The sequence below is a fragment of the Rhinatrema bivittatum genome, unplaced genomic scaffold (assembly GCF_901001135.1).
Source record: "Rhinatrema bivittatum unplaced genomic scaffold, aRhiBiv1.1, whole genome shotgun sequence".
NCBI classification, from domain to species: domain Eukaryota; kingdom Metazoa; phylum Chordata; class Amphibia; order Gymnophiona; family Rhinatrematidae; genus Rhinatrema; species Rhinatrema bivittatum.
Genome location: NW_021820345.1, coordinates 503,762 through 528,104, shown reverse-complemented (window position 1 = coordinate 528,104; position 24,343 = coordinate 503,762). Strand labels below are relative to the sequence as shown.

The 24,343-nt window shown below is 43.7% G+C and overlaps 1 protein-coding gene across 1 annotated transcript in view; it reads left to right on the top strand.

Moving 5' to 3' along the window:
* The first annotated feature begins 997 nt into the window (after positions 1-997).
* LOC115081539 (oocyte zinc finger protein XlCOF6-like) overlaps positions 998-24,343 on the top strand; it is a 63,344-nt gene continuing 39,998 nt past the window's right edge. The window contains exons 1-3 of the mRNA XM_029585976.1: positions 998-1,157; positions 6,124-6,250; positions 12,401-13,903. Of these exons, the coding sequence (XP_029441836.1) occupies positions 1,134-1,157; positions 6,124-6,250; positions 12,401-13,903 (1,654 nt within the window). The 5' untranslated portion in view covers positions 998-1,133. The remainder of the gene's footprint in view (positions 1,158-6,123; positions 6,251-12,400; positions 13,904-24,343) is intronic.

The window sequence follows — 24,343 nt, the reverse complement described above, 5'->3', positions numbered from 1 at the left end:
GCCCTTGGAGCTGATAAACCACGGAACCTAGGAGTCAGTTTTCCCGACCTTTGGAAGAGGGAAGTCTTTTATCCCAGAAAGATACGGAAGGTTAAAAATTCCATCCAAAGCAAGGGACCCCGATAAAGTTCACTAGCAGGAGAAACAAAGAAGATACAACATAAAGGTAACAAGAACCGTGTTGCTATTGAGGGTGAGAAGTGACCACCAGGCCACTGCCTAAGGAATTAACAGAGTGAATCACCCTTTTTTGTGCTGTCTGAGGATGTCCTTAAGGATTTCTTGGAAGATATTAAATCTGGGTCCGAGACCTGACTAAATATTGGGACAGTTTACATTCTAACCACTGTCAGTGGGAAGGTTTAAGACGTAAAGGAGGATTGAACTAACTTCAGTCTGCATACTGGGAGGAAACTGAGTAAGTGGGAGAAGAAGACATTTCAGAGCACATAAGGAGTGCTTCCAAAATTATTAAGAGACTTTGCTAGAAGAGGTGAAGTCACAAGTTTATTCTGTCTGCTGCCTTATTATTTATTGCTGCTAATCAATCACATGCCAGAGGTGAAAATATTATTCCGGCGTCTGATCAAATTGTCAGTAGAGAAGTTGGAAACCACCATTCTTCTCCCTATGTGTTTACTAAGATGCAAAGACCGTGTAAATTGGCAGTGCTGTGAAGTAAAGGATGGAGGCAGGGCTTGATTGCAGGGAAGCAGAGTGCAAGAGCTATCGTTTGTCCCTGCAAATGAGAACCTGGCCTCAGAGACCAAAGCAAGGGAGAGGTACCGTATATATAGAGACTGTGGACAGGTTTGAAGCAGAAAGCTTAGAGACGGGAGATTTACAAATCCAGACCTGGATCGGTGCCCCTGCTGGCATGGATGGAGCTGGTTGGCAGCTGGGATCATAACTGGAATCTCAGCAGCTTTCTGCCAGTCACAAGATGGCGCCTGCATGAGATCCTGAGACCGCAGGGCTTCCTGTCTCTTTCTCTGCCCAGATCCTGACTTCCTCCTAACCCGGAACATTTCCTGCAGCTTCTCCGCAAGCCTCAGCCATTGAGAGAGAAGCAGAGCCTGAAGAAAGCGAGAGAAGGGAGAGAGCCTGCAGCTTCCTCCTCCCCAGGAGAGAGCATGGCCGAGGCAGAGCCTGTACAGGTAGGGCTGGCAGAGGGGGAGCAGGCAGAGACATTTTCCTGCACAGGCAGCTTTTTAGGGAGCTTTGCCTGCATTTATGCACAGGGAGGGAAATAATTCTAAATTTCCTACCACCGTTTCCAAACTATAGGTTGTGAACCCCAAATGGAGTTGCAAAATCATCTGCTGGGATTTCTTGGCAAAATACAGCAGGAACAAGGCAGCAAGACTAGCCAAAGAAATTAGGCAGAGCCAGGGAGCAGAGCAGTGGCAGCCAGCGCAGGGCAGGAGTTCAGCATGGCCCAGGATCCAAATTTCAGCAGGAGCTGCAATAAGGTGAGAGTGAGAAAAGAAGAGTGTGTGGATGGGGAGAGAGACTAATGGGAGGGAGTGAGGGGGCTTAGCTTGGGGGGGGGAGACAGGTGAGGAGGAGCTGGGAATCCTGAAAACTTTAAGAGCTTGAAAACGAATCCACACATCCAAGGTTTGGGAATCCCTAGTGTTCATCTTTCTAATAGTAATTTCAAAAGGGATTAAAGAATTACAATTTAGATAAAAGAAAAGGCAGCTAAGTATAATTGTGTTGCTCCTTTAGGGGTAGATTTTAAAAGATGCGCGTGCACATGTCATAAAATCCGTGGGCCGCCCACAAGGGGGGGGGCCTAATTTTATAAAAGTATGCGCAGCGAAGAGATCAGGCCTCTCCCAGTTCCCTCTCAGTCCGCACCAATTAAGGAGTGGACTGGGAGGGAACGACCCTGCTCCCTTATCCACGCTCCCTCCCTCTTCCCCTCTTCTCTCCTCCCCACCCCCCTAAGCCCTGTCCCGTACCTTTTTTTGTTTGTTTTGTTCTGTTGCTTACTGCTCCGTTGGAGCAGAAGCAACTTGCGCGTGCCGGCCGACTGCCGGCGCTCGCTTCCCCGGCCCAGCGGGAAATGGCCCCTGTACCGGCCGCCTCCAGCCCCGGCCCCCGGACCGCCCCTTTCTCTGGGCCCGGCACTAACGGGGGTTATGCGCGTGGCCAGGCCCCTTTGAAAATGCGCACAGCGCTCGCAAGGCCCAGCCACACGCCCGTAACCCCCGGAATTTACGCGCGCTGTGCAATTAAAATCTACCCGTTAATTTGCAAATTCATACAATATTCAGAGCTTTCCAAATGTATGCAATGGACACACCACTGGAGTAAGCCTCACTCTTTGGGACAAGCCACACTTGGTATCTCTGCAAACACATCAGCTCAGTCTCCTCCTTCTGGCCTTCCTTCCTTCCTCAGACTAGGGGACATGCAAAAAAGTTACTAGGTGATACATTTAAGATAAATGGGGGAAAAAAAGGTTTTTTACTCAACGCATAATTAAACTATGGAATTTGTTGCTTGGGGATATGGTAAAAGCTGTTAGTGTATCTGGGTTAAAAAAGGTTTGGACAAAATCCAGGAAGAAAAGGCCATAAACCATTATGAAGGTAAGAGTTGCAGAAATCCACTGCTTATCCCTGGAATAAGCATCATGGAATCTCTCTGCCCCTTGGGATCCTGCCAGGCGCTTGTGACCTGGATTGGCCACTGTTAGAAACAGGTTACTGGGCTCGATGGACCCTTGGTCCGACCCAGTACGACAGGCCTTATGTTCTTAGGCTGCTGTCCTGTTCCTACAACCGCAATCACCGCTGTCACCAGCTGAGCCTGAATTGTGCTGCTGCGGTGGGGCTGTTTCCTGTCCCAATGCCCCCGCAATCACTGCTGCCAGCTAAGGCCAAAAATATCAGAGGAGAAAGAGAGAGCCTGAGATGCCCCACGCTCCTCACTCTGATCAAGGGCGAGTTGAATTTCAAATGGGGAACCCGCAGGGGCAAACCTGAGCTCTGTTTGTTTAGTGCCACCCTGAGGGACTCTAAAACCTCTGACGCCCTCTACTCTGCTTTCATAGATAAAGCACGCCTGGCTTCCAGCCCATTGCTCCTATTGGTGTACAGATGGAGTGACAGGCAGCCTGAACCAATCAGCAAAGTCCTTTCAGTTCCGAGGCCCGGCTCTGTTCTGTGTGTGTGTGAGAGAGAGTCTGGATCCAGTATAAATAGTGTAGGTGAGTGTGTTTGAAAGCTTTACAGGCCTGTGATTATAGATATTAATGTGCACTGAGCAACAGCTCAATGGAAGGAGTTCAGTCTGGGAGTAATTTTGTAACATCGCAATAAGTTAGCCAGCAAATATGCGCATAAATTTAAACCAAATTTTCAAAGCAGACTTACACACGTATTTTAGTTTCACTTATTGAAACTTGAAATACAGCCTTTCAGAGTTTGAAATTATGGGCACACTGGATAGGGCTGTACGCTCTTTTTCTGCCGTCATGTTTCCTTGTATGTTTAGTGTGTGTAGAGGTTTGCTGAGAGAATTTACTTAAAGGCTGGGACACAAGAGGCAAGACTGGCGAGGGGGACTGGAGCGCTTTCTTCCTTTATATTCTGCCTCTTGTGATGTTTCTGAACAAGGTGGGGAAATGAAGAAGGGTCTCTGTGGCTGTGGTTGGGAGAAAGTGCTGGAAGTGTGGGTTATGTGCGGAAGGCAGTGAGTGGGTCTGGCTTTATATTTGTGATGCTGATGCTATTTTACGATTGTTTTATTATGTTTTTATATTTTATCTTTTTTTTTTGTATGAAGAGGGATGTAAATTTTAATACAGTTGTTTTCTATTTTGTTTTTGTATTTTATTGTTTTCATACTATTTTTTGCATTTGTATCTGTTTACTATTTATGTTTTAACTAGCGGTACCCAGCCACGCGTTGCAGTGGCAGAGTCAGGTTCTTTACCCTCCCTCCCCCTTCCCCATTTACCTCAGTCACTCATCCTCCTCCCCCTTAGTCACTCACCCCCCCCCCTTCCCTCCCCTGTCTCCACTCCAACTCTCTCCCCTCATTCTCCCTCCCCTGACACTCCCCTCCCCCCCTCATTCTCCCTCCCCTCACTGTCACCTCCCCCCGCCTACTGCCTACCCTTCAGATCAGAAAACCTTTGTCTTTCTATTTCTGTGGGAACCCCCCCACACCAAACCCCCCCCCCAATCCCAACCCTTTAAATCAAATAATAACACCCCACTCTCCTGCCCCCTCCCAAGACCTGGGAAATTAAAATTGTTGGTGCTACATGTGGTCTGTCCCTGGGTGTCTGTGCACGTTATGTAGCCAAATAGGGGAGTGCCTAACCAAATTTGCACTTCCAAATTTGTTTTGTGGTCTGGGGAGGGCTCTTTTGGTGCGTTCCCGAGATCGTGCAAGTTTAGTGTATGTATTTGTGTGTGAACCTCCCCCTTCCCCCCCAAAAAACAACCCTATGAGAAAAGTTCTCTTAAACTAACCACCCCACACTCTCCTGCCCACCCCCCTGCCCCCCCAGAGTTGATGAATGAATGAAACCTGTCCCCCCCTCGTGACCCCTCCCCAAGATGTTCGCAATAAATTCATTGCCACCCCCCACCCTCCAGACCCCCCGAGACCTGATAAAAATGTCAGTCGGTGGAGCGGGTGTTCAGGAGCGGTCCGGGAGCGATGTATTGTTGTTGGTCCGTCGGCTGCGAGCACTGAAACGGGTTCAAACGGACCTTTGCCCTTACTATGTCAGTGGGGTGGAGCAATGGCAGCGGTAGGTCCTCTGACATAGTAAGGGCAAAGGTCCACCGGCTGCCAGTCCTGAAAATGGCGCCGAGGGGCCCTCGCCCTTACTATGTCACATGGGCTACTGCCGCCATTGGTGTCCCCGAGTGGCATAGTAAGGGAAAGGGCCTTCAGCGCCATGTTGATTGCTGGCAGCCGACAGCCGTAGTGCAGGAGATGTCTCGGACCGGTCCTGGCCCCCCGCTGGAGCCTCCCGGACTTCTGTCAGGTTTTGTGTGTGTTGTGAGGGCCTGGGAAGTAAATAAATTTTGGCATGTGTGTGGGGGGTGTGAGGAGGGTGGTTTTGTGTGTGTTGGGAGGCTGTGGGAAGTAAATCAATTTGGCATGTGTGTGGGGGGTATGAGGAGGGTGGTGGGTATATTTTATCTGAAAAGGAAATAGTTATCTTCCGGCGAAAAAAGTGCGTGAATGTGTTAAAATGGAAGTGAAACGTGTGCCTGGACTGGCGAAATGATTAGTGTAGCGTGTGCTAGTGTAAGGTGTAACAGATGGCGCTTACGTCCAGCAGATGTCGCTGTTTTCTCAAAAAAAAATTTTAAACCTATTTTACCTGTCACAGGTGTGACACATCTGTAATGTAAGTACAGAAGAACCTTCCTGTATGCGAAATGAAGGTTGTGTCCAAATTTGAAAGCAATCGGTTCAGTGGTTTCTGAGATTAGCGATTTTGTCCAAACTATTTAACATTTTTATTTATATAGATTGGTGTATTTTATTGCTCATGATTTGACATGTAATTTGCCATTAAATTTAATATATTGTTAATCGCTTTGGTTCTTTTTGAGAAAGGTGGTATATCAAAATCAATTAACCTAAACAAATAAATAAACCTCCATGCTGATGGACCCCTCTGACTCGCATGGCTCAAAACTCTTTGCCTTAAGCTTCCCCATTGGATATAAAACTCTGCTCTACCACCCTTCCTCACCAGCAAAGTCACTGCCTTAACCTACAGTAGTTTCTTCTTCCAACTGCTGTCTCTGAATTATCCACCTCAGTCCCTTCCCCTCTCAGACCATCATAGGATAACTTTCACATTCTTCCTTACAGCCTCGCCCGATCACTACCAACACTTTCAGGACTCTTCAGGCTATGGAACCTAGTATCCTGTCCACTGTTATCTCATTTCTCCTCTTCTCCACTCCATTGAGTCGATTGATGAGTCGTGTTCTTACAAAAAATATACTGTTCTCTGCTCTACACATTCTTGCCTCTCCCTTACCCAGCTTGTAGATCTTAGAGGCAACGTGTCAGGAGTTTGTGCTGCTGTGCCTGAGGCAGTGGGTGCTGAGCAGGTCCCTCTTCCTGTTCCAGGTCCCTGTAACATTTGAGGACGTCGCTGTCTATTTCTCCGAGGAAGAGTGGGAGATGTTGGAAGAATGGCAGAAGGAGCTTTACAAGGAGACCATGCAGGAGAATTATGAAACTGTAACATCACTGGGTAAAGATGATTTTTTTGCTCCATTATGAGAAGTTGTGCACTGAAATGTTTTGAATGCCTTCAGTATGGGAGTAACTAGATATTTAGTTGGAGTATTTCCTGTTTCTTGTACATAAACATCCAGTGGGTATTTGAGAAAGAATCTCCGTAATGTGCATTATCTATTTCATCCACTGTTCATCCATTCTTTCCTTGGGCATTGTGTCTAGAGACCTTCTATTTCAACCTTTCTATGCAGACTGTGGTTATTGTGTGATTGCTGAACGTTTCTATTGTGTTTGTCTTTGATTTGCACCAGCTGGTGTGTTCCAAATTCAGCTATAAAAGTAGTTATTTGGCAAAGTGCTTACAGCAGTGGGCTGAGAAGCAGGGAAGCCTGTGTTCTAATCCTGCCTCTCTCACTGACAAGTCCTTGTGACTTTCGGTGATTCACTTTCCCCTCAATTCCCTCAAGTACCAACTTAGACTATGAGCCCTTTGAGAGTGGTTTGAAACTTTCAGTAACGAAATCAATATCCAAGTTCTGCATCGTGTCCAGAGGTAGGAAGGAGAACTTGGCTTCTTCAATTCTTAAAAAAGGAACTTAAAATAGACTTGGTATTAGTGGAGCAAACAGGGAGTCAGCCAGTATCCTCAGAGGTCCTGCTGTCTACCCTACAGCTATGTGCCTAATCCAGAAGGAGCCTAGCAGTGGTGTCAGTTGGTGCTGCAGACATTTTTGCCCAAGGAGGGATGGAGCAGCCAAACCATGATGAGGACAAAGAGGGAATGGGTAGAAGGAGCTGATCTGTCTGGCATAGAGTCATGCAAAATAAAAGTCCTGCCAGAAATGAAATGTAATGAGGAATCCTTATGGATAAAAATTCCGTGCCTGGCTGGTAAAGTACAGCAGTGAGTGTACACTACCATTCACCTGGCCAAGATGAAGAAAAAGTAATTAGAAAGGCAAATACATTTGGTGACCTAATACTTATGGGAAATGTCTACAACTCCTGTATTGATTGGATCAATATCTCATCAGGACATGCTAGGGAGGTTTCTTGATGCCGTACATGACTGTTTCATTGAGCAGCTGGTCCTAGAACTGACAGTATGGGCAGCTATTTTAAATCTCAGTGGAACACAGGACCTGGTGCAAATCTGACAATCACTGGGGGGAGAGCTTGATGACTATGGCACAGTGAGGAAATTAGAAAACAACTAAAAGAAAAGTTAAAAGTTTTCATGAGGTGTGGACATTGCTTAAAATGCCGTCTTGGAAGCCCAGATAAAACATATTCCATGCATTAGAAAGTTTCAGAGGAAGACCAAACGATGGCCAGCACAGTTTAATGGTGAGGTGTAATAGGCAGTTAAGCCCAAAATAACATCTTTCAAAAACTGAAAAAGAGACCCAAATGAAGAAAAATAGGCAAGAGCAAGTACATTCAAAGCAAAAAGCCTGTTAGGGAATCGATTGGGCTCTAGATGACAGAAGGATAAAAGTTTTGCTTAGACAGTGCAAGGAAATAGCAAAATAACTGAAAAAAATGTTTCGCCTCAGTTTTTAATGAGGGGAATATTGGGATCATACCTACATGAAAACATTCTGTGTGGTAATGGAAGTAGTATATCAAATTAACAAACCATAGAGTAACAAATTATCAAGACTGGACTGTGTCTACCTCAGAGTCCTAAGAGAATGAAAACAGGAAATTGGAAACCTGTTGCTTGTAATCCTGAAGTCTGGAGAGTAGCCAATATAACGCCATTTTTTTAAAAAAGGGCTGCGGGGGCGATCTGGGAAATTGTAGACTAGTGAGCCTAACATTTTAATTTCTGTGTTAATAGTTCTTCAGATTGGGGAAGCAGCTAACAAGAAAGTGGGAAGAGGAGAATAAATCAAAGGTAAAGAGAGGATCAGAGGGGTGGACTGGTGAAGAGAGAGGGCCTAGGAAGGTGAGTTAGCCCTTGAGGATATACATGAGAGGGATCAGAGAGGGGATTTGTGGTGAGAGATGGGTTGGAAAGGAAGGAGAAACTGGGAGGTTGAATAAGGATTGAGAAATTACTACTTACCTGATAATTTCCTTCTCTTTAGTATAGACAGGTGGATCCAGAACAGGTGGGTTATGCACTTCTATCAATAGATGGAGGCGGTGCAAAGCTGACATCACAGTATATTACACCCCTGCACTGACATCAGCCCGCCAGTATTCTGTGGAAAAGCTAGCAAAACTTGATTATTAACAGTCAACCATTCCAGCACACAGCCAACAGGAAAACACTGAGCTCAGACAAAGAATGTATTAACACTAGTCTAGGAATTGTATTAACACTTACCACTAACCCCTGGAAGACGCAGGAGGACAATAGCACAACCCGTCAGCAGCCAAGGGAGGGAAGGTTGATCCACCTGTCTACCCTAAAGAAAAGGAAATTATCAGGTAAGTAGTAATTTCTCAATTCTTAGCATTTTAGATAGGTGGATCCAGAGCAAATGGGATGTACCCAAGCTACTCTCGAACAGGACGGGAGGGCTGCCCGAGGTCCAGTCAAAACCACATGTGCAAAGGCTGCGTCCTCCCGGGCCTGCACATCCAGGCGATAATACCTAGAAAAGGTGTGTAAGAAGGACCACGTCGCAGCTCGGCAAATGTCGATGGGAGACCACAATCTAACCTCTGCCCATGACACTGCCTGAGCCCTAGTGGAATGAGCCCTAACCTGACTAGGCAATGGCTGCTACCTCCTTAATCCAGTGGGCTCTTGTAGCCTGCGACACCGGCTCGCCCTGTTTACTTCCACCGTGGAGAACAAACAGGAGATCCGTCTTCCTGAGAGGTTTAAATACCTCCCGGATATCTCACGATATGCCTCTTGGCGTCAAAGTACTGTAACAGACGATATTCCTCTGTATCGCTTTCCCTATCCAGAGATGGCAGGGAAATGGACTGATTCAAGTGAAAATCCGAAACCACTTTTGGCAAAAAGGAAGGGACAGTATGCATCTGTAACGCGCCTGGAGTCACTCAAAGGACAGCTCCCGGCAGGACGAAGCCTGCGGTTCAGATACGCTACACGTCAAACAAATTACCACAATAAAAAAAAGGTTTTCAAGGTCACCAACCACAAGGAGAGGTTACAAATCGGTCATGCTATTTCAGCCTAACATTAGAGGCGGTCTACGGTTTCCGAACCTGGTGTGGTACTACGGTGCGGCGCAATTGCGGGCACTGGTGGCATTTCATGGTACTAGGGATGTTCCACAGTGGGTCAAATTGGAACAAGCTTTACTGGGGCCCTTCCCTATTGCTGCCCTCCCTTGGCAGCCCCGTTCCTCGTGGGGGGGGATTGTTTACGAACCCTTTGCTTTGCGAACCACCTTGCGTATCTGGAGGATTTGGCAGCCCTTGTTGGTGGGCAGGGAGCACTTCTCCATGATGATTCATGTATTCTCTAATCTTATATTGCCTCTTCGGGACTGCTCCAAGGCTCATCAACAATGGTTCCCGGCTGGTGTTCGTACTTTGGGGCATGTTTACAAGCAGGATGCTATAGGAACACAAGACTATTTACGGCAAAATCATGCTCTGGATCCTATTGATTTTCTTCTATATGCCAAGGTGTATCATTTCTTGCGTAAGGGGGTGCGGGAGGGCTCTATCCGGACTAGAGGTACTCTCTTTGAAACATTGTGCAAAAATGCATCCTCCATCCGGGGAGTGATGTCCAAAATTTACGCTCTTATCAATGGCAGAAAACTGGACCGTGAGAGACACCAGACTTTGTGGGAACTGGACTTTAACCAGAACTGGGATGATAAGGATTGGGAACGGATCTACACCACCGCCCACAAGTGCTCGATCTCCACAGGGCTACAGGAAAACTGCTACAAAATGATTTATAGGTGGCATTTTACTCCAGTTGCGCTTCACAAATTTGCTCCTGACATACCTGACACTTGCTGGCGAGGGTGCACGGATAAAGGCACTTACTTCCATATCTGGTGGACATGTCGTAAGATCAGACAGTGCTGGGGAGAGGTGCTCGACTGGGTGGCCCAGCTCATTAATGTGCGCCTTCATGTCGACCCTTGGCATGCTTTACTGGGCGCCCCGCTTCCGGACGTCTCCCTTTCTACCCAACGGCTAGTCCTACAAGTGTTTATTGCCACGAGATCCGAAATTGCGCTTCACTGGAAGCGGTTGGATGCTCCCTCATTGGCTACCATTCAGCAACGTCTGTACTCTTATTATCAATTGTACAGACTCACGGCACTTCATCAAGATCGTATTCTCCACTACCGGAAAATATGGGATCCTTACATCCGCTGGCTGGAGCAGCTGGAAGACTCAGGGATATAAGTCGTGTGTACCTGTACTGTTAGAGGGTGTCCTCTGTACGGGGGCACTGGACATTTAGTCTGCTTGTCTTAGGCTGTCTGGTTACTTACGGGTTATTGTACAGTTACATGAAGGCCGCCTTTGGTGGCTTATTGTAGATGTGCTTTCTGGTGACCTCTTTATTTTACTACACTTTCTTTTTATACCCTTTGCTATTTGCCATTTTCCCACATATCTCTTTTGCTCTGATTCCTATATTCCTTTTTTCGGTGTCACTGTGGTGTATTGCCTCCTCTATAACATGCTCTCTATTGAATTGGTCAGGGGGGTGGGGGGTATGGGAGGGTGGGGGGTTGTATTGTTGGGGAATATCATGGAGCCAGTTGATGCTTTCTCTGTTCTGATGTCAATTAAGGTTTGACTCACATTATGTTATTCACTCTGCTCAACATGTATTATGCTTCATACCTTGTACTGCTTTCTTTATGGTTCCTAATAAAAACCGTTTAAATATAAAAAAAAAATTCTGTATTTCTTTGTCTAATACACTTTTTTGTGTTGGAAGATATTTACAGTGTTACCGAGTGAAATTCCAGTTGTTTTTTTGTAATCAGGGGAAGCACTCCCTCTGTATGTCTCGCTGAGTGTGTATGTCTCGTTTTCTGTTTCTCACAGCTTTCACGCTCTCATTGCCTACCTCTCTCACAGCTCTTACACACCTGCCGCGTGTGTTGTCTCCTTAGTGTGTGTGCTTCTCTCTCACTGTGCCGTCACGTCACATCTCACATTTGGGGGTGGTGGAAGCCCTAAAGTGATATTTAACAGGTCCCACAGACCGCATTGAGGACAGGCTTTAAATCCCCCAAAATGTCACATGCTGAGTTATCACAAGCTGAAGCCAAAAGAGCAAAGAGAGAGGATTCATTTATCCCCCTTGAGAAAACACTTCTCATTGGCTCTTCTTCAGAAACCTACCTATAATCTGATTCACTATTTCATTCCCCCGTCATGACCACATACTTCCAGTACTCTATTTAAAATACAATATATCAAATTTAATTAAACTAGTAAAAATATATAGAGTATCATCGCATAAAGAAGGAAGTCATCTGAATTCCGTTTGATAACCTTTAATGGCAAAGATAAGAACTTTTATATCATCCCTAGCGGGATATAATATTTTATAAATAAATAAATTATAGGGCAGTGACTACATTGGATTTAATGATAGATCTGTCCAAAACTAATTTCCTTCTGAAAAGTATTTGTTGAAGTAAAACAGATGTCTAAGGACATAAGAGCATGCCATACTGGGTCAGACCAAGGGTCCATCAAGCCCAGCATCCTGACCCCAACAGTGGCCAATCCAGACTATAAGTACCTGGGAAGTACCCAAAATCTAAGTCTATCCCATGCTACTGATGCTAGTAAAAGCAGTGGCTATTTTCTAAGTCAAATTGATTAATAGCAGGTACTGGACTTCTCCTCCAAGAACTTATCCAAACCTTTTTTGAACCCAGCTACACTAACTGCACTAACCACATCCTCTGGCAACAAATTCCAGAGCTTTATTGTGCGTTGAGTGAAAAAGAATTTTCTCCGATTAATCTTAAATGTGCTACTTGCTAACTTCATGGAAAGCCCCCTAGTCCTTCTATTATCCGAAAGAGTAAATAACTGATTCACATTTACCCGTTCTAGACCTCTCATGCCCTTAGTTCTCCATTGCACATTCAGCTCTGAGGGTCTGAATATGGAGCCTGAGAACTTTTCCTATGCCACCAAGATATGAAATAATGTCTGCACTTTCTTTCTTATCCAACAGGTTATGGGATCAATCATGAAAATAAGCATCAAACGAGATGTGCTGAACACCAGGAAACCTGCAAGATGCTTCCAGAGAAAGACAAAGAAATGTTTATCCAGGGAAGAGACTGGAAAAGAGAATCTAACACAAGCAGGGAAAGAGAAATTCCTGAGGAACCCAGAGGAGAGGCAAACAGCATTTCTGTAAACCTGACAATCAGTACTAGACACCAGACAAGTACAGAAGAGAAGTTATTCACTTGCACCTTGTGGGGAGAAAACGTCACAAGAAAAGGCAATCTACCCTCTCACCAGCTAAGACACACTAGGGAGAAATCTTTTAAATGGACTGAAGACAGTAAGAACTTAAGCTTAAGTTCAATGTTACATCTAAGACAGATCCAGAAGATGAATAGAGGCAATAAACCAAGCAGTGAAGGGGTCAATAAAAAAATGCAGGAAACACAACCTCAGAAGACCCATACAGAAGAAAATCAACGTTTCTTGATGGTGCATGGTAGAGGTTTAAAACAGCAATGGGAATTTAAAAATTCAGTTACATGTCCAATCTGTGAGAGAAGGTTTACTCAGAAATCCATTTTAAAAGACCATCAGAGGATCCATACGGGGGAAAAGCCATTTATATGTCCAGACTGTGGTAAACGTTTTACTCAAAGATCAGGTTTAAAAGCCCACCAGGTAACCCATATGGGAGCAAAACCATATACCTGTCCAGATTGTAGTAAATGTTTTAGTCGGAAATCAGATTTAAAAGTTCATCAGAGGATCCATACAGGGGAAAAACCATTTACATGCCCAGACTGTGGTAAAAGCTTTACTCATAGATCGGGTTTAAAAACCCACCAGATAACACATATGGGAGCCAAACCATTTACTTGTACAGATTGTGGTAAAGGCTATAGTAACAAATCAAGTTTAAAATTACATCTTAGAATCCATTTGGGAAAGAAACCTTTTTCATGTCTAGACTGTGGAAAAAGTTTTACTGATAAATCAGGTTTAAAAGTCCATCAAAGATTCCATAATGGAGAAAAACCATTTACATGTCTAGATTGTGGTAAACGTTTTACTCAGAAATCAGATCTAAATGGTCATCAGAGGATCCATACGGGGGAGAAACCATTTGAATGTTCAGACTGTGGTAAATGTTTCACTCATAAATCGGGTTTGATACCTCATCAAAGGATACATACAGGGGAGAAACCATTTGCATGTCCAGACTGTGATAAAAGCTTTGCTCACAAATCTGGTTTAATAGCCCATCTGAAAATTCATATGGGAGAGAAACCGTTTAAATGTTCTGACTGTGGTAAATGCTTTACTCATAAAGCATATTTAAAATGTCACCAGAGGATCCATACAGGGGAGAAGCCATTTATATGTCCAGACTGTGGTAAAGGTTTTGCTCATAAATCCGGTTTAAAATACCACCAGGGGATACATATGGAACAGAAACCATTTGTGTGTCCAGACTGTGATAAACAATTTACATTCATGTCTGGTTTAAGAGCCCATGAGAAGATACATATTGGAGAGAAACAATTTGTATGTCCAAATTGTGGTAAAAGATATAGAAAGAAATCAAGTTTAAAAACACACCTGAGAATTCATATGGAAGAAAATCCAGATTTTAGTTTAAATATTTATTAAGAAATCTGTTTTAATAGCACAACACAATATCTATACAAGAAAGGCAGAGTTGCATATAGAACCAAAGACCTCTTGATGATGATTAAAGACAGCATGGCCAGCTGAAAGAAACATCAAAACTTCTATAGAGCATGGATTAACTTTATAAAAGCTTTTGATAGCATCTCACACTCTTGGATAATAGTTTGCCTTGAAATATACAAGGTGAACCCTGGATTGTTCAAATACATCAGGTTCATCATGAAAATGTGGCAGACAACACTCCCTCCTTATAATAAGAATGGCTAATTTGTCACGCCTAACATCAAGATTTGGCGAAGAATATTTTAGTAAGAATCCCTGTCTCTGGCCCTGAATTCACTGCATACTCTTATTAACTCCTTGGCTATGGATTTAGCCTTAATTTTAGAGATGACAATGATCCACAGATAACATCTCACCTACTATTTGTTGATGATTTGAAGCTTTATAGCTCTTGTGATCATCAATTAGTGGAATAACTCCAAGTAGTGAAAAGCTTCTTAGATACGGTCTTTTGATACGTTCCCACATAGGAGGCTTGTAACTAAAATGAGAAGCTTGGGAGTGAGCACCAAGGTAGTAGCCTGGATTACAAACTGGTTGACCAATAGGAACAGAGTGTAATGGAAAGTGGAACCTACTCTGAAGAGAGAGCCATGTTAAGCAGAGTGCCTCAGGGATTGGTGCTGGGACCGGTTCTGTTCAATATCTTTGTGAGCAACATTGTAGAAGGGACAGAAAGAAACATGTCTATTTGCGGATGATACTAAGATCTGAAACAGAGTGGACATGCCTGAAGGAGCAGAAAGAATCAAAAGTGATTTAAGAAAGCTGGAAGAGTGGTCGAAGATTTGGTAGCTGGGATTCAATGCCAAGAAGTACATCTGGGATGTGGTAATCCAAAAGAGCTGTATGTGTTGGGGAATGAAAAACTGATGTACAAGGACCAAAAGAAGGATCTTGGGGTGATAGTGTCTTTGGTTCTGAAGATGGCAAAGCAATGTGACAAAGCGATAGCTAAAGCCAGAAGAATGCTGGGCTGCATAGGAGAGAGGAATAACCAGTAAGAAAAAGGAGGTGATAATGCCCTTGTACAGGAACTTGGAGTACTGGGTTTAGTTCTGGAGCCCGTATCTCAAAAAGGATAGAGACAGGATGGAGATTGTCCAGAGAAGGATGACAAAAAAGGTGTGGGGTCTGTATCGGAAGACATATGAAGAGAGGCTGAAGGATCTGAATATTTATACCCTAGAAGAGTGGAGATGCAGGGGAAATATGATACAGACCTTCAGTTACCTAAAAGGTTTCAATGATGTATAGACTTTGAACCTTTTCCGTTGGAAAGAAAACACTATGAATCACAAAATGAAACCCCAGAAGGGATGACTTCTAGAGGAGGTGGTGAAGGAGAAAACAGACAAAAATTAAAAGGGGCATGGGATAAACACTGTGGATCTCTAAAGGCTAGAGGACAGAAATGAGATAACTGTACAGGAGGGTAACTTGCTGGTACGGCAGTTACTACTCTTAGCAGAAGGTATGGAGATTACTACCCTTAACCGATATGTTGTGATGCTTTTAATGCAACTGTGTGGTTCAGTGTGCTGCGGCAGTCAAAAGAGAAAACAGAATGTTGGGAATTATTAGAAAGGGAATGGTGAATAAAACGGAAAATGTCATAATGCCTCTGTATTGCTCCATGGTGAGACCGCACCTTGAATACTGTTACAGTTCTGGTCGCCGCATCTCAAAAAAGATATAATTGCAATGGAGAAGGTACAGAGAAGGGCGACCAAAATGATAAGGGGAATGGAACAACTCCCCTATGAGGAAAGACTAAAGAGGTTAGGACTTTTCAGCTTGGAGAAGAGACGACTGAGGGGGGATATGATAGAGGTGTTTAAGATCATGAGAGGTCTAGAACGGGTAGATGTGAATCGGTTATTTACTCTTTCGGATAGTAGAAAGACTAGGGGGCACGCCATGAAGTTAGCGTGGGGCACATTTAAAACTAATCGGAGAAAGTTCTTTTACTCAACGCACAATTAAGCTCTGGAATTTGTTGCCAGAGGATGTGGTTAGAGCAGTTAGTGCAGCTGTGTTTAAAAAAGGATTGGCTAAGTTCTTGGAGGAGAAGTCCATTACCTGCTATTAAGTTCACTTAGAGAATAGCCACTGCCATTAGCAATGGTAACATGGAATAGACTTAGTTTTTGGGCACTTGCCAGGTTCTTGAGGCCTGGATTGGCCACTGTTGGAAACAGGATGCTGGGCTTGATGGACCCTTGGTCTGACCCAGTATGGCATCTTCTTATGTTCTTATGCAACCTTTTTCCCCTCTTAGACGGCAGGGGGAAAAGAGGATGTTGATTCAGACAACAACCGAGGGCCCCGACTTCCATGGTCTGGGGCACTGATGCGCAGACATAAGGGAAAAAGCCCAGGACTGCTTCTAAGACCAAGTCCTAAAGAAAACGAAGAAAGTGTGCATGGGAGTAACTTGCTTGTGCTTTTCATGCAACTCCAACATTGCTCTCTGATTCAGCGGCAGGGGAAAAGAGGAACTGGATTTAGACAGTAACCAATGAGGGCCCCAGCTCTTAGGTCTGGGAAACTGATAAGCATGGGGAGAACCAGCACAGAGCAGTACTTACTGCCCTTAATAGAAGGCATGGGATTACTGCCCTTAACCAATAAGCCTTGATGCTTTTGATGCAAGTGCAACATCGCTCTCTGCTTTGAAAGAGAGGGGGTGGTGGTGAAAGGAAAGAGGAATTTGGATTCAGAGACAACCAATACGAGCCATGACTTTTTACAGTCTGAGGTACTGATGTGCAGCCATTAAGAAAAAAACACAGGACTGCTTCTACGGCCAAGTCCATAAGCGAAGCACGTCAAGGAAAACCGACTGATGCATGCACGGCATAGCAGATACTACCAGGGGAAGCTTGCTGGGCAGACTGGATGGACCACTGGTCTTTTTCTGCCCGTCATTTCTCTGCTTCTCTGTTTCTATGACATTTGGACTGCACAAACGTGCTAAGGTGAACGCCCTTAAAGGAAAATTTTGGAAAAACTGAAATGTCGACTGAAGACATTAACGCAAGAGAACTTGAGAAGGAAGGCATACAGAAATATCTAGGGGGTGTGTGAAGGTGCAACAGTCCAGTATAAATTACCGAGAGATAAAAACAGTAAAGAATATCATAGGAGATTAAAATTCATCTTGAAAAGCGCTTTAATAACATAGAATCAATGCAAGCTATCAATCAACTTACAATCCCTCACTCTTCTTTTGGAATAGTAAAGAGCTGAAGCAGCCCATTAGGGATCAGGGTTATGGTGAGACTGTACATTCCAAGAACTGAAGCTGGTATGGGCCTTACAGAAAGAGAGTGCACATACAGAGCTGCCATTATAGGCCTCCAAGCTTACCTAACAGCAGCAATAGACCCAGTACTCAAAGTGCTGAAGTACAAAAGTGAATCACCAAAATCAGTCTCCATCCTTACGCTTGGACAATCATTTTGACAAGTTGAAGGAATGAAAGACAATTTATTGGCAAACTTATGGAACGAAGCAAAAACATTTGCAAAACAGTAAAAAAAAATAAATCAAAAACCTCTTTAAAAGTCAGACCAGCAAAAAAAAAGGGCAAAACGATTAGCTAAAGCATGAATACATCGGGCAATGCAGAGAGTTACTCCTGCAACTAAAAGTAGATCAAGATCTGACACAGCAGTGGTAAAGGAGAGGTGAGCTCAAACCTATAGATGAGAGATTGATAATTACAGCACAGGACAGGGGACTATGGACAAGATGGATCACAGCTGACATAGAAGAAATTGGTAAAACAGATAACAATATACACTTCGTTGCTGGATGTGACACGCTGATGTCAGAAGGCCTGTTTACCGAAAGACATAATAAGGTGGAAGGGCTCATCCACTGCAAACACTATAACATCACTGTACTAGAAAAGCACTAGGATCAGGAACCTGAGACAGTTATAGAGAATGAAGAACTTGTGATCACTTGGGACGTTGCTTTTCCAACTGCTAGAAAGCTTGAACCAAAAAAAAAACAAACCCAACCCATTGTGTTAAAGGATAAAAACATAAGAATGGCACTGCTGATAGAAGTATCAATGTGAAGCGACTTCTGCACAATGCAAGGAGAGAGAGCGGATCCTCACGTATGAAAAGATGCAATCAGAGACCAAGAAAATGTGGAAGCGAGATAACAGAAATAGTCCATTTGTGTTGGGCCACCCCTGACCTGAATAAAAGAAACTTCCAATTCACCTCAGTCTGGGCTAGCAAGGTGCGTTTCAAGCCCTCCGGGCTGTTTCTTCCAAGCCGCTTTCTCCCGGAGGCAAACTCCCTGGCTGGCTCTCCCCGCTGGCAGTTTCATCCTGCAGGGCTTCCGGGTCACCATCCGGGTCTCGAGCATCGCTGGGTTTCTTGGCGCCTCCCTCCGCGTCGGGGATAGTGTGGTATCGGAGTCCGGCAGGGAACTCGGTTCCTCTCTCCTGACGTACCAGCTCCTCGCATCACGTGGGCGTCCATCGGGCCGAATTTTGGCGTTTCGGGGGTAGCCCCAGGGAGGGCTTTCTCCCGCGCACACCTTTTCCTGAGCCGAAGGGGGCATTTTAGCAAGAAAAAGTTTCAGAAATATCCGGGGAAGACAGCCGCGCCGCAACAGATAAGTTTAAAATCTTATTGTCCACAAAAACCAAGACAAATAACCTTAGAATCGTTATGGGAAACAATGGTTGAGCTTGGTAATTTAATGATCAAACAGACTGAGCCATTAAAAATAAAAACTGAAGACCGTGAAGTCAGAATTAAATCCTTGGAAAATACTGTGAAAGTTATATGTGGCCAAGAGACTGAGAGAGAAATTGTTTTCAACTCTGTGAAATATAAGCAAGAACAATTGGTCAAAGACAACATTGCTTTGTTAAATAAAGTTGAGAATATGGAAAATTTATTAAAAAACAAGAATCTTCGAATAATTAATTTTCCTAAAGTTCCTCACATAACTCCAAGAGAGATGTTTGGTAAATATATACAGGAAATCTTGAAAATACCTCCAGAACAAATTCCTCCACTTACTAGAGTATTTTATATACCAGTGAGAGATGATTTAAAAAAGGTTTCTGGAGGGATACTTGATCCTCAGAAAGAACCATTTAAGGAAAAAAATGGAATTGCAGGATTAAATCTTACGGACTTTTTGGAGTCTTCTGACCAGGCCCAAGCTGAATCAGCTACCTTGATAGCAAATTTTGCCCTTGAGATGGATAAGGAATGGATTTTGAAATTATACTTTAAACATCGTCTGGAGAAATTTATGGGGACGCAAGTGAAAGTGTTCCCCGATGTGTCTAAATCTACACAGAAAAGAAGGAAGCAATTTCTGATATTAAGACCTCAGGTCCTTCAGAGGGGGTCATCTTTTACACAAAGATTTCCTTGTCGTTGTTTAATTAAGTTTAGAGAGAAATCTTTCCTCTTTTTCCTAACATCACAATTAACACAATTTTTGGGTGAAAATCCAGCAATATAGCGTGTTTGTGTTAACCTATTACTCAGATCCAAATACCTTGGAAAGTCTGTGTTTTGTTCTTCCTCATATATTAGATAGCTCCTGCCAGTGCTAAGTTTAAATTTAAATATGATTTAAGATTATTAGATCACTTGGATCAGGGGTGGGCAGTTCCTGTCCTCGAGGGCCACAAACCAGTCTGGTTTTCAGGATATCCCTAATGAATATGCATGAGAGAGATTTGCATGCACTCTGCCTCAGTTGTATGCAAATCTATGTCATGCATATTCATTAGGATATCCTAAAACCTCGACAGGTTTGTGGCCCTCGAGGACTGGAATTGCCCACCCCTGATTCTTGGATCCTATATTGTGGACTTGGATTGTATACATGGTTTTTTGTTTTTGCTTTATGTATTTCCTTTATGAGAATTATGAATGATTGTAATGATATAATTGTCAAGAGAATTATCTTTATATGAATGTTAAAATTAATAAAGATTAAATAATAATAATGCCTGTGCATTTTACATCCTGTGAGCTCCAGAAGGAAGCTCTCTCTCTCTCTCGGGCACAATTCAAGTATTAAGAACAGCACTAGCAGTAAATTTGAGAGACTTAGATCAGATCAGCTTACTCTGGTTGACGAGTGAGGTTCATTCTTGTCGCAAGACAAATCCGTTTGGAGTAGATTAAGGTACGAGAGTGCAACAAAAGACACGCAGAGAAAAGATCAGCAACAATCGATACAGAAGGCGATAACTAACATGTAAAAGTGCTTTAATGCAGAGTAAAATCTCTGCAATGTTTTTGTGCTTTTCCAATCACACACTGGCCCCAGAAGGATCATTACCGATTCCAACAAGAAGCCAAAAGCCACTACCTAATAAAAAATAGATCACAAAACTAAAAAGGTAGGGAACAGCTAAGTAAGCTCTTATCTCTGATATGATATGTCGTCATCCTTCTTGGAGAAACTGAACGGGTAGCAGCAAAATTGCTGATTCACTAAAAGAAATGTCTAGCACTGCACCACTTATAATCATGTACCAGTCGCATTGTAGAAACGTTTTAGAGTAGTTTCTTGCAGCATTATACTTTTTTCATAGTAAAAAATTATATATTTTTCATTGCAAATAAAACTCAAACAATCCTTTTTCACATTCAATGTATTGTAAAACAAAGTTCACTCGGTCCCGTAGTCTCAGAGGTGAAAATTAGCTGCCAAAATCTATCGTAACTATCAACTCTTTGTCTCCTTACAACCCAACCGAGAACAGAAAAACAATTTTTTTTCGCTCCATGGCAGGGGTGCCCCTGAAGCAGGCATTAACACGCCAAAACATTGCAGTGTCTGGCGTTAATACGGCCTTCTCCGCAGGTTTGGCCTTTGTAACGGTCCTGGTCGCTGTATGGACCTCCTGCCTGTAGGGGCCCCCAGTGTGCCCCTGACTGACCCATGCAGGTTTGCCTCGAAGGCACATGAGGCAGCCCTGCCATGCCTTAAAAGTCTGCCTCTTCCACAGCTCCCTACCTTACTCCCTGCTGTGGCTTCCCTTGCGCTTTATCTTAGCCTTGTCCGGGTTCCTGTTCCAGGGCTCCTGCTTCTGCTTCTCTGCCTGCCTGCTTGCTTGCCATCTTCCTGCCTGCGTTTCTGACCGTGGCTGCTTCCCACCTTACTTTGCTCCTTTTCTTCTTGCCTGCCCTGGTTACGGCCTGCCCTGCTTTTCCTTCGCCTTGGACTGACTTCTCGTGGTGGACCCGGCCCATGGCTGGTGCTTCCAGGTGGTTGCCCAGAGCACCAAAATTTGGGGGGGGGGGGGGGGGGCAGAATCCCACCAGTATGAGGCCCAGAGGGGGAGAGCCAGGTACTGCTAAAGAAGGGAGCATTGTGCTGAAGTTGCCACCAATAGGTAAGCTGGGAGAGGGGGTTATGGCGCCAAGTACTCTTGCACCGGCCTTCACCCGGCCTGACCTTCGACATTGCTTTGCTTGCTGCCTGCTCTGACCTCAGTTTGTCTCCTCGACTCTGCTTGAACTCTGGCAGCTGTAGCCTTAGCCTGCCTTGCCTGTGTCCTGCTTGTTTAGTCTTGTTCCTGTCTTTGCCCTTCTGGTGTCTTGTCTATCCGAACCCTGCCTTACCCTCTGTTTCAGTTTTGCCCTGTGCTGTGCTTGTTTAAATCTTGTTCCTGTCCCATCTACTTGTCTGTACTTTTGTTGCACTCCTTGTTCTGTGTCTTGTGGGTACTCATCTGTATCCTGCAGCCTGTGTGGCCATTGTAGGTGCCTTCTTGTACCCCAGCTCCAAGTGCACTTCCTGAGTAATGCTGCTGGCCACCAAAATGTTATGCCCATCGGTCGCAGACAGCTGCGACTTACATAAGAACAAGCTATACTGGGTCAGACCAAGGGTCCATCAAGCCCAGCATCCTGTTTCCAACAGTGGCCGATCCAGGCCATAAGAACCTGGCAAGTACCCAAAAACTAAGTCTATTCCATGTTACCGTTGCTAGTAATAGCAGTGGCTATTTTCTAAGTCAACTTATTTAATAGCAGGTAATGGACTTCTCCTCCAAGAACTTATCCAATCCTTTTTTTAAACATCTACACTAACTGAACTAACCAAGTCCTCTGGCAACAAATTCCAGAGTTTAATTGTGCGTTGAGTGAAAAAGAACTTTCTCCGATTAGTTTTAAATGTGCCCCATGCTAACTTCATGGAGTGCCCCCTAGTCTTTCTATTATCCGAAAGCGTAACTAAACGATTCACATCTACCTGTTCTAGACCTCTCATGATCTTAAAGACCTCTATCATATCCCCCCCTCAGCCGTCTCTTCTCCAAGCTGAAAAGGCCTAACCTCTTTAGTCTTTCCCCATAGGGGAGCTGTTCCATTCCCCTTATCATTTTGGTAGCCCTTCTCTGTACCTTCTCCATCGCAATTATATCTTTTTTGAGATGCGGCGACCAGAATTGTACACAGTATTCAAGGTGCGGTCTCACCATGGAGCGATACAGAGGCATTATGACATTTTCCGTTTTATTCACCATTCCCTTTCTAATAATTCCCAACATTCTGTTTGCTTTTTTGACTGCCGCAGCACACTGAACTGACAATTTCAATGTGTTATCCACTATGACGCCTAGATCTCTTTCTTGGGTTGTAGCACCTAATATGGAACCCAACATCGTGTAATTATAGCATGGGTTATTTTTCCCTATATGCATCACCTTGCACTTCTCCACATTAAATTTCATCTGCCATTTGGATGCCCAATTTTCCAGTCTCACAAGGTCTTCCTGCAATTTATCACAATCTGCTTGTGATTTAACTACTCTGAACAATTTTGTATCATCTGCAAATTTGATTACCTCACTCGTCGTATTTCTTTCCAGATCATTTATAAATATATTGAAAAGTAAGGGTCCTAACACAGATCCCTGAGGCACTTCACTGCCCACTCCTTTCCACCGAGAAAATTGTCCATTTAATCCTACTCTCTGTTTCCTGTCTTTTAGTCAGTTTATAATCCACAAAAGGACATCACCACCTATCCCATGACTTTTTATTTTTCCTAGAAGCCTCTCATGAGGAACTTTGTCAAACGCCTTCTGAAAATCCAAGTATACTATATCTACCGGTTCACCTTTATCCACATATTTATTAATTCCTTCAAAAAAGTGAAGCAGATTTGTGAGGCAAGACTTGCCTTGGGTAAAGCCATGCTGACTTTGTTCCATTAAACCATCTCTTTCTATATGTTCTGTGATTTTGATGTTTAGAACACTTTCCACTATTTTTCCTGGCACTGAAGTCAGGCTAACCGGTCTATAGTTTCCCGGATCTCCCCTGGAGGCCTTTTTAAATATTGGGGTTACATTAGCTATCCTCCAGTCTTCAGGTACAATGGATGATTTTAATGATATGTTACAAATTGTTACTGATAGGTCTGAAATTTCATTTTTTAGTTCCTTCAGAACTCTGGGGTGTATACCATCCAGTCCTGGTGATTTACTACTCTTCGGTTTTTCAATCAGGTCTACCACATCTTCTAGGTTCACCGTGATTAGGTTCAGTCCATCTGAATCATTACCCATGAAAACCTTCTCCAGTACGGGTACCTCCCCAACATCCTCTTCAGTAAACACCGAAGCAAAGAAATCATTTAATCTTTCCGCAATGTCCTTATCTTCTCTAAGTGCCCCTTTAACCCCTCGATCATCTAACGGTCCAACTGACTCCTTCACAGGCTTTCTGCTTTGGATATATTTTTAAAAGTTTTTATTGTGAGTTTTTGCCTCTTCGGCCAACTTCTTTTCAAATTCTATCTTAGTCTGTCTTATCAATGTCTTACATTTAACTTGCCAACGTTTATGCATTATCCTATTTTATTCTGTTGGATCCTTCTTCCAATTTTTGAATGAAGATCTTTTGGCTAAAATAGCTTCTTTCACCTCCCCTTTTAACCATGCCAGTAATCGTTTTGCCTTCTTTCCACCTTTCTTAATGTGTGGAATACATCTGGACTGTGCTTCTAGAATGGTATTTTTTTAACAATAACCACACCTCTTGCACACTTTTTACTTTTGTAGCTGCTCCTTTCAGTTTTTTTCTAACTATTTTTCTCATTTTATCAAAGTTTCCCTTTTGAAAGTTTAGCACGAGAGCCGTGGATTTGCTTACTGTCCCCCTTCCAGTCATTAATTCAAATTTGATCATAT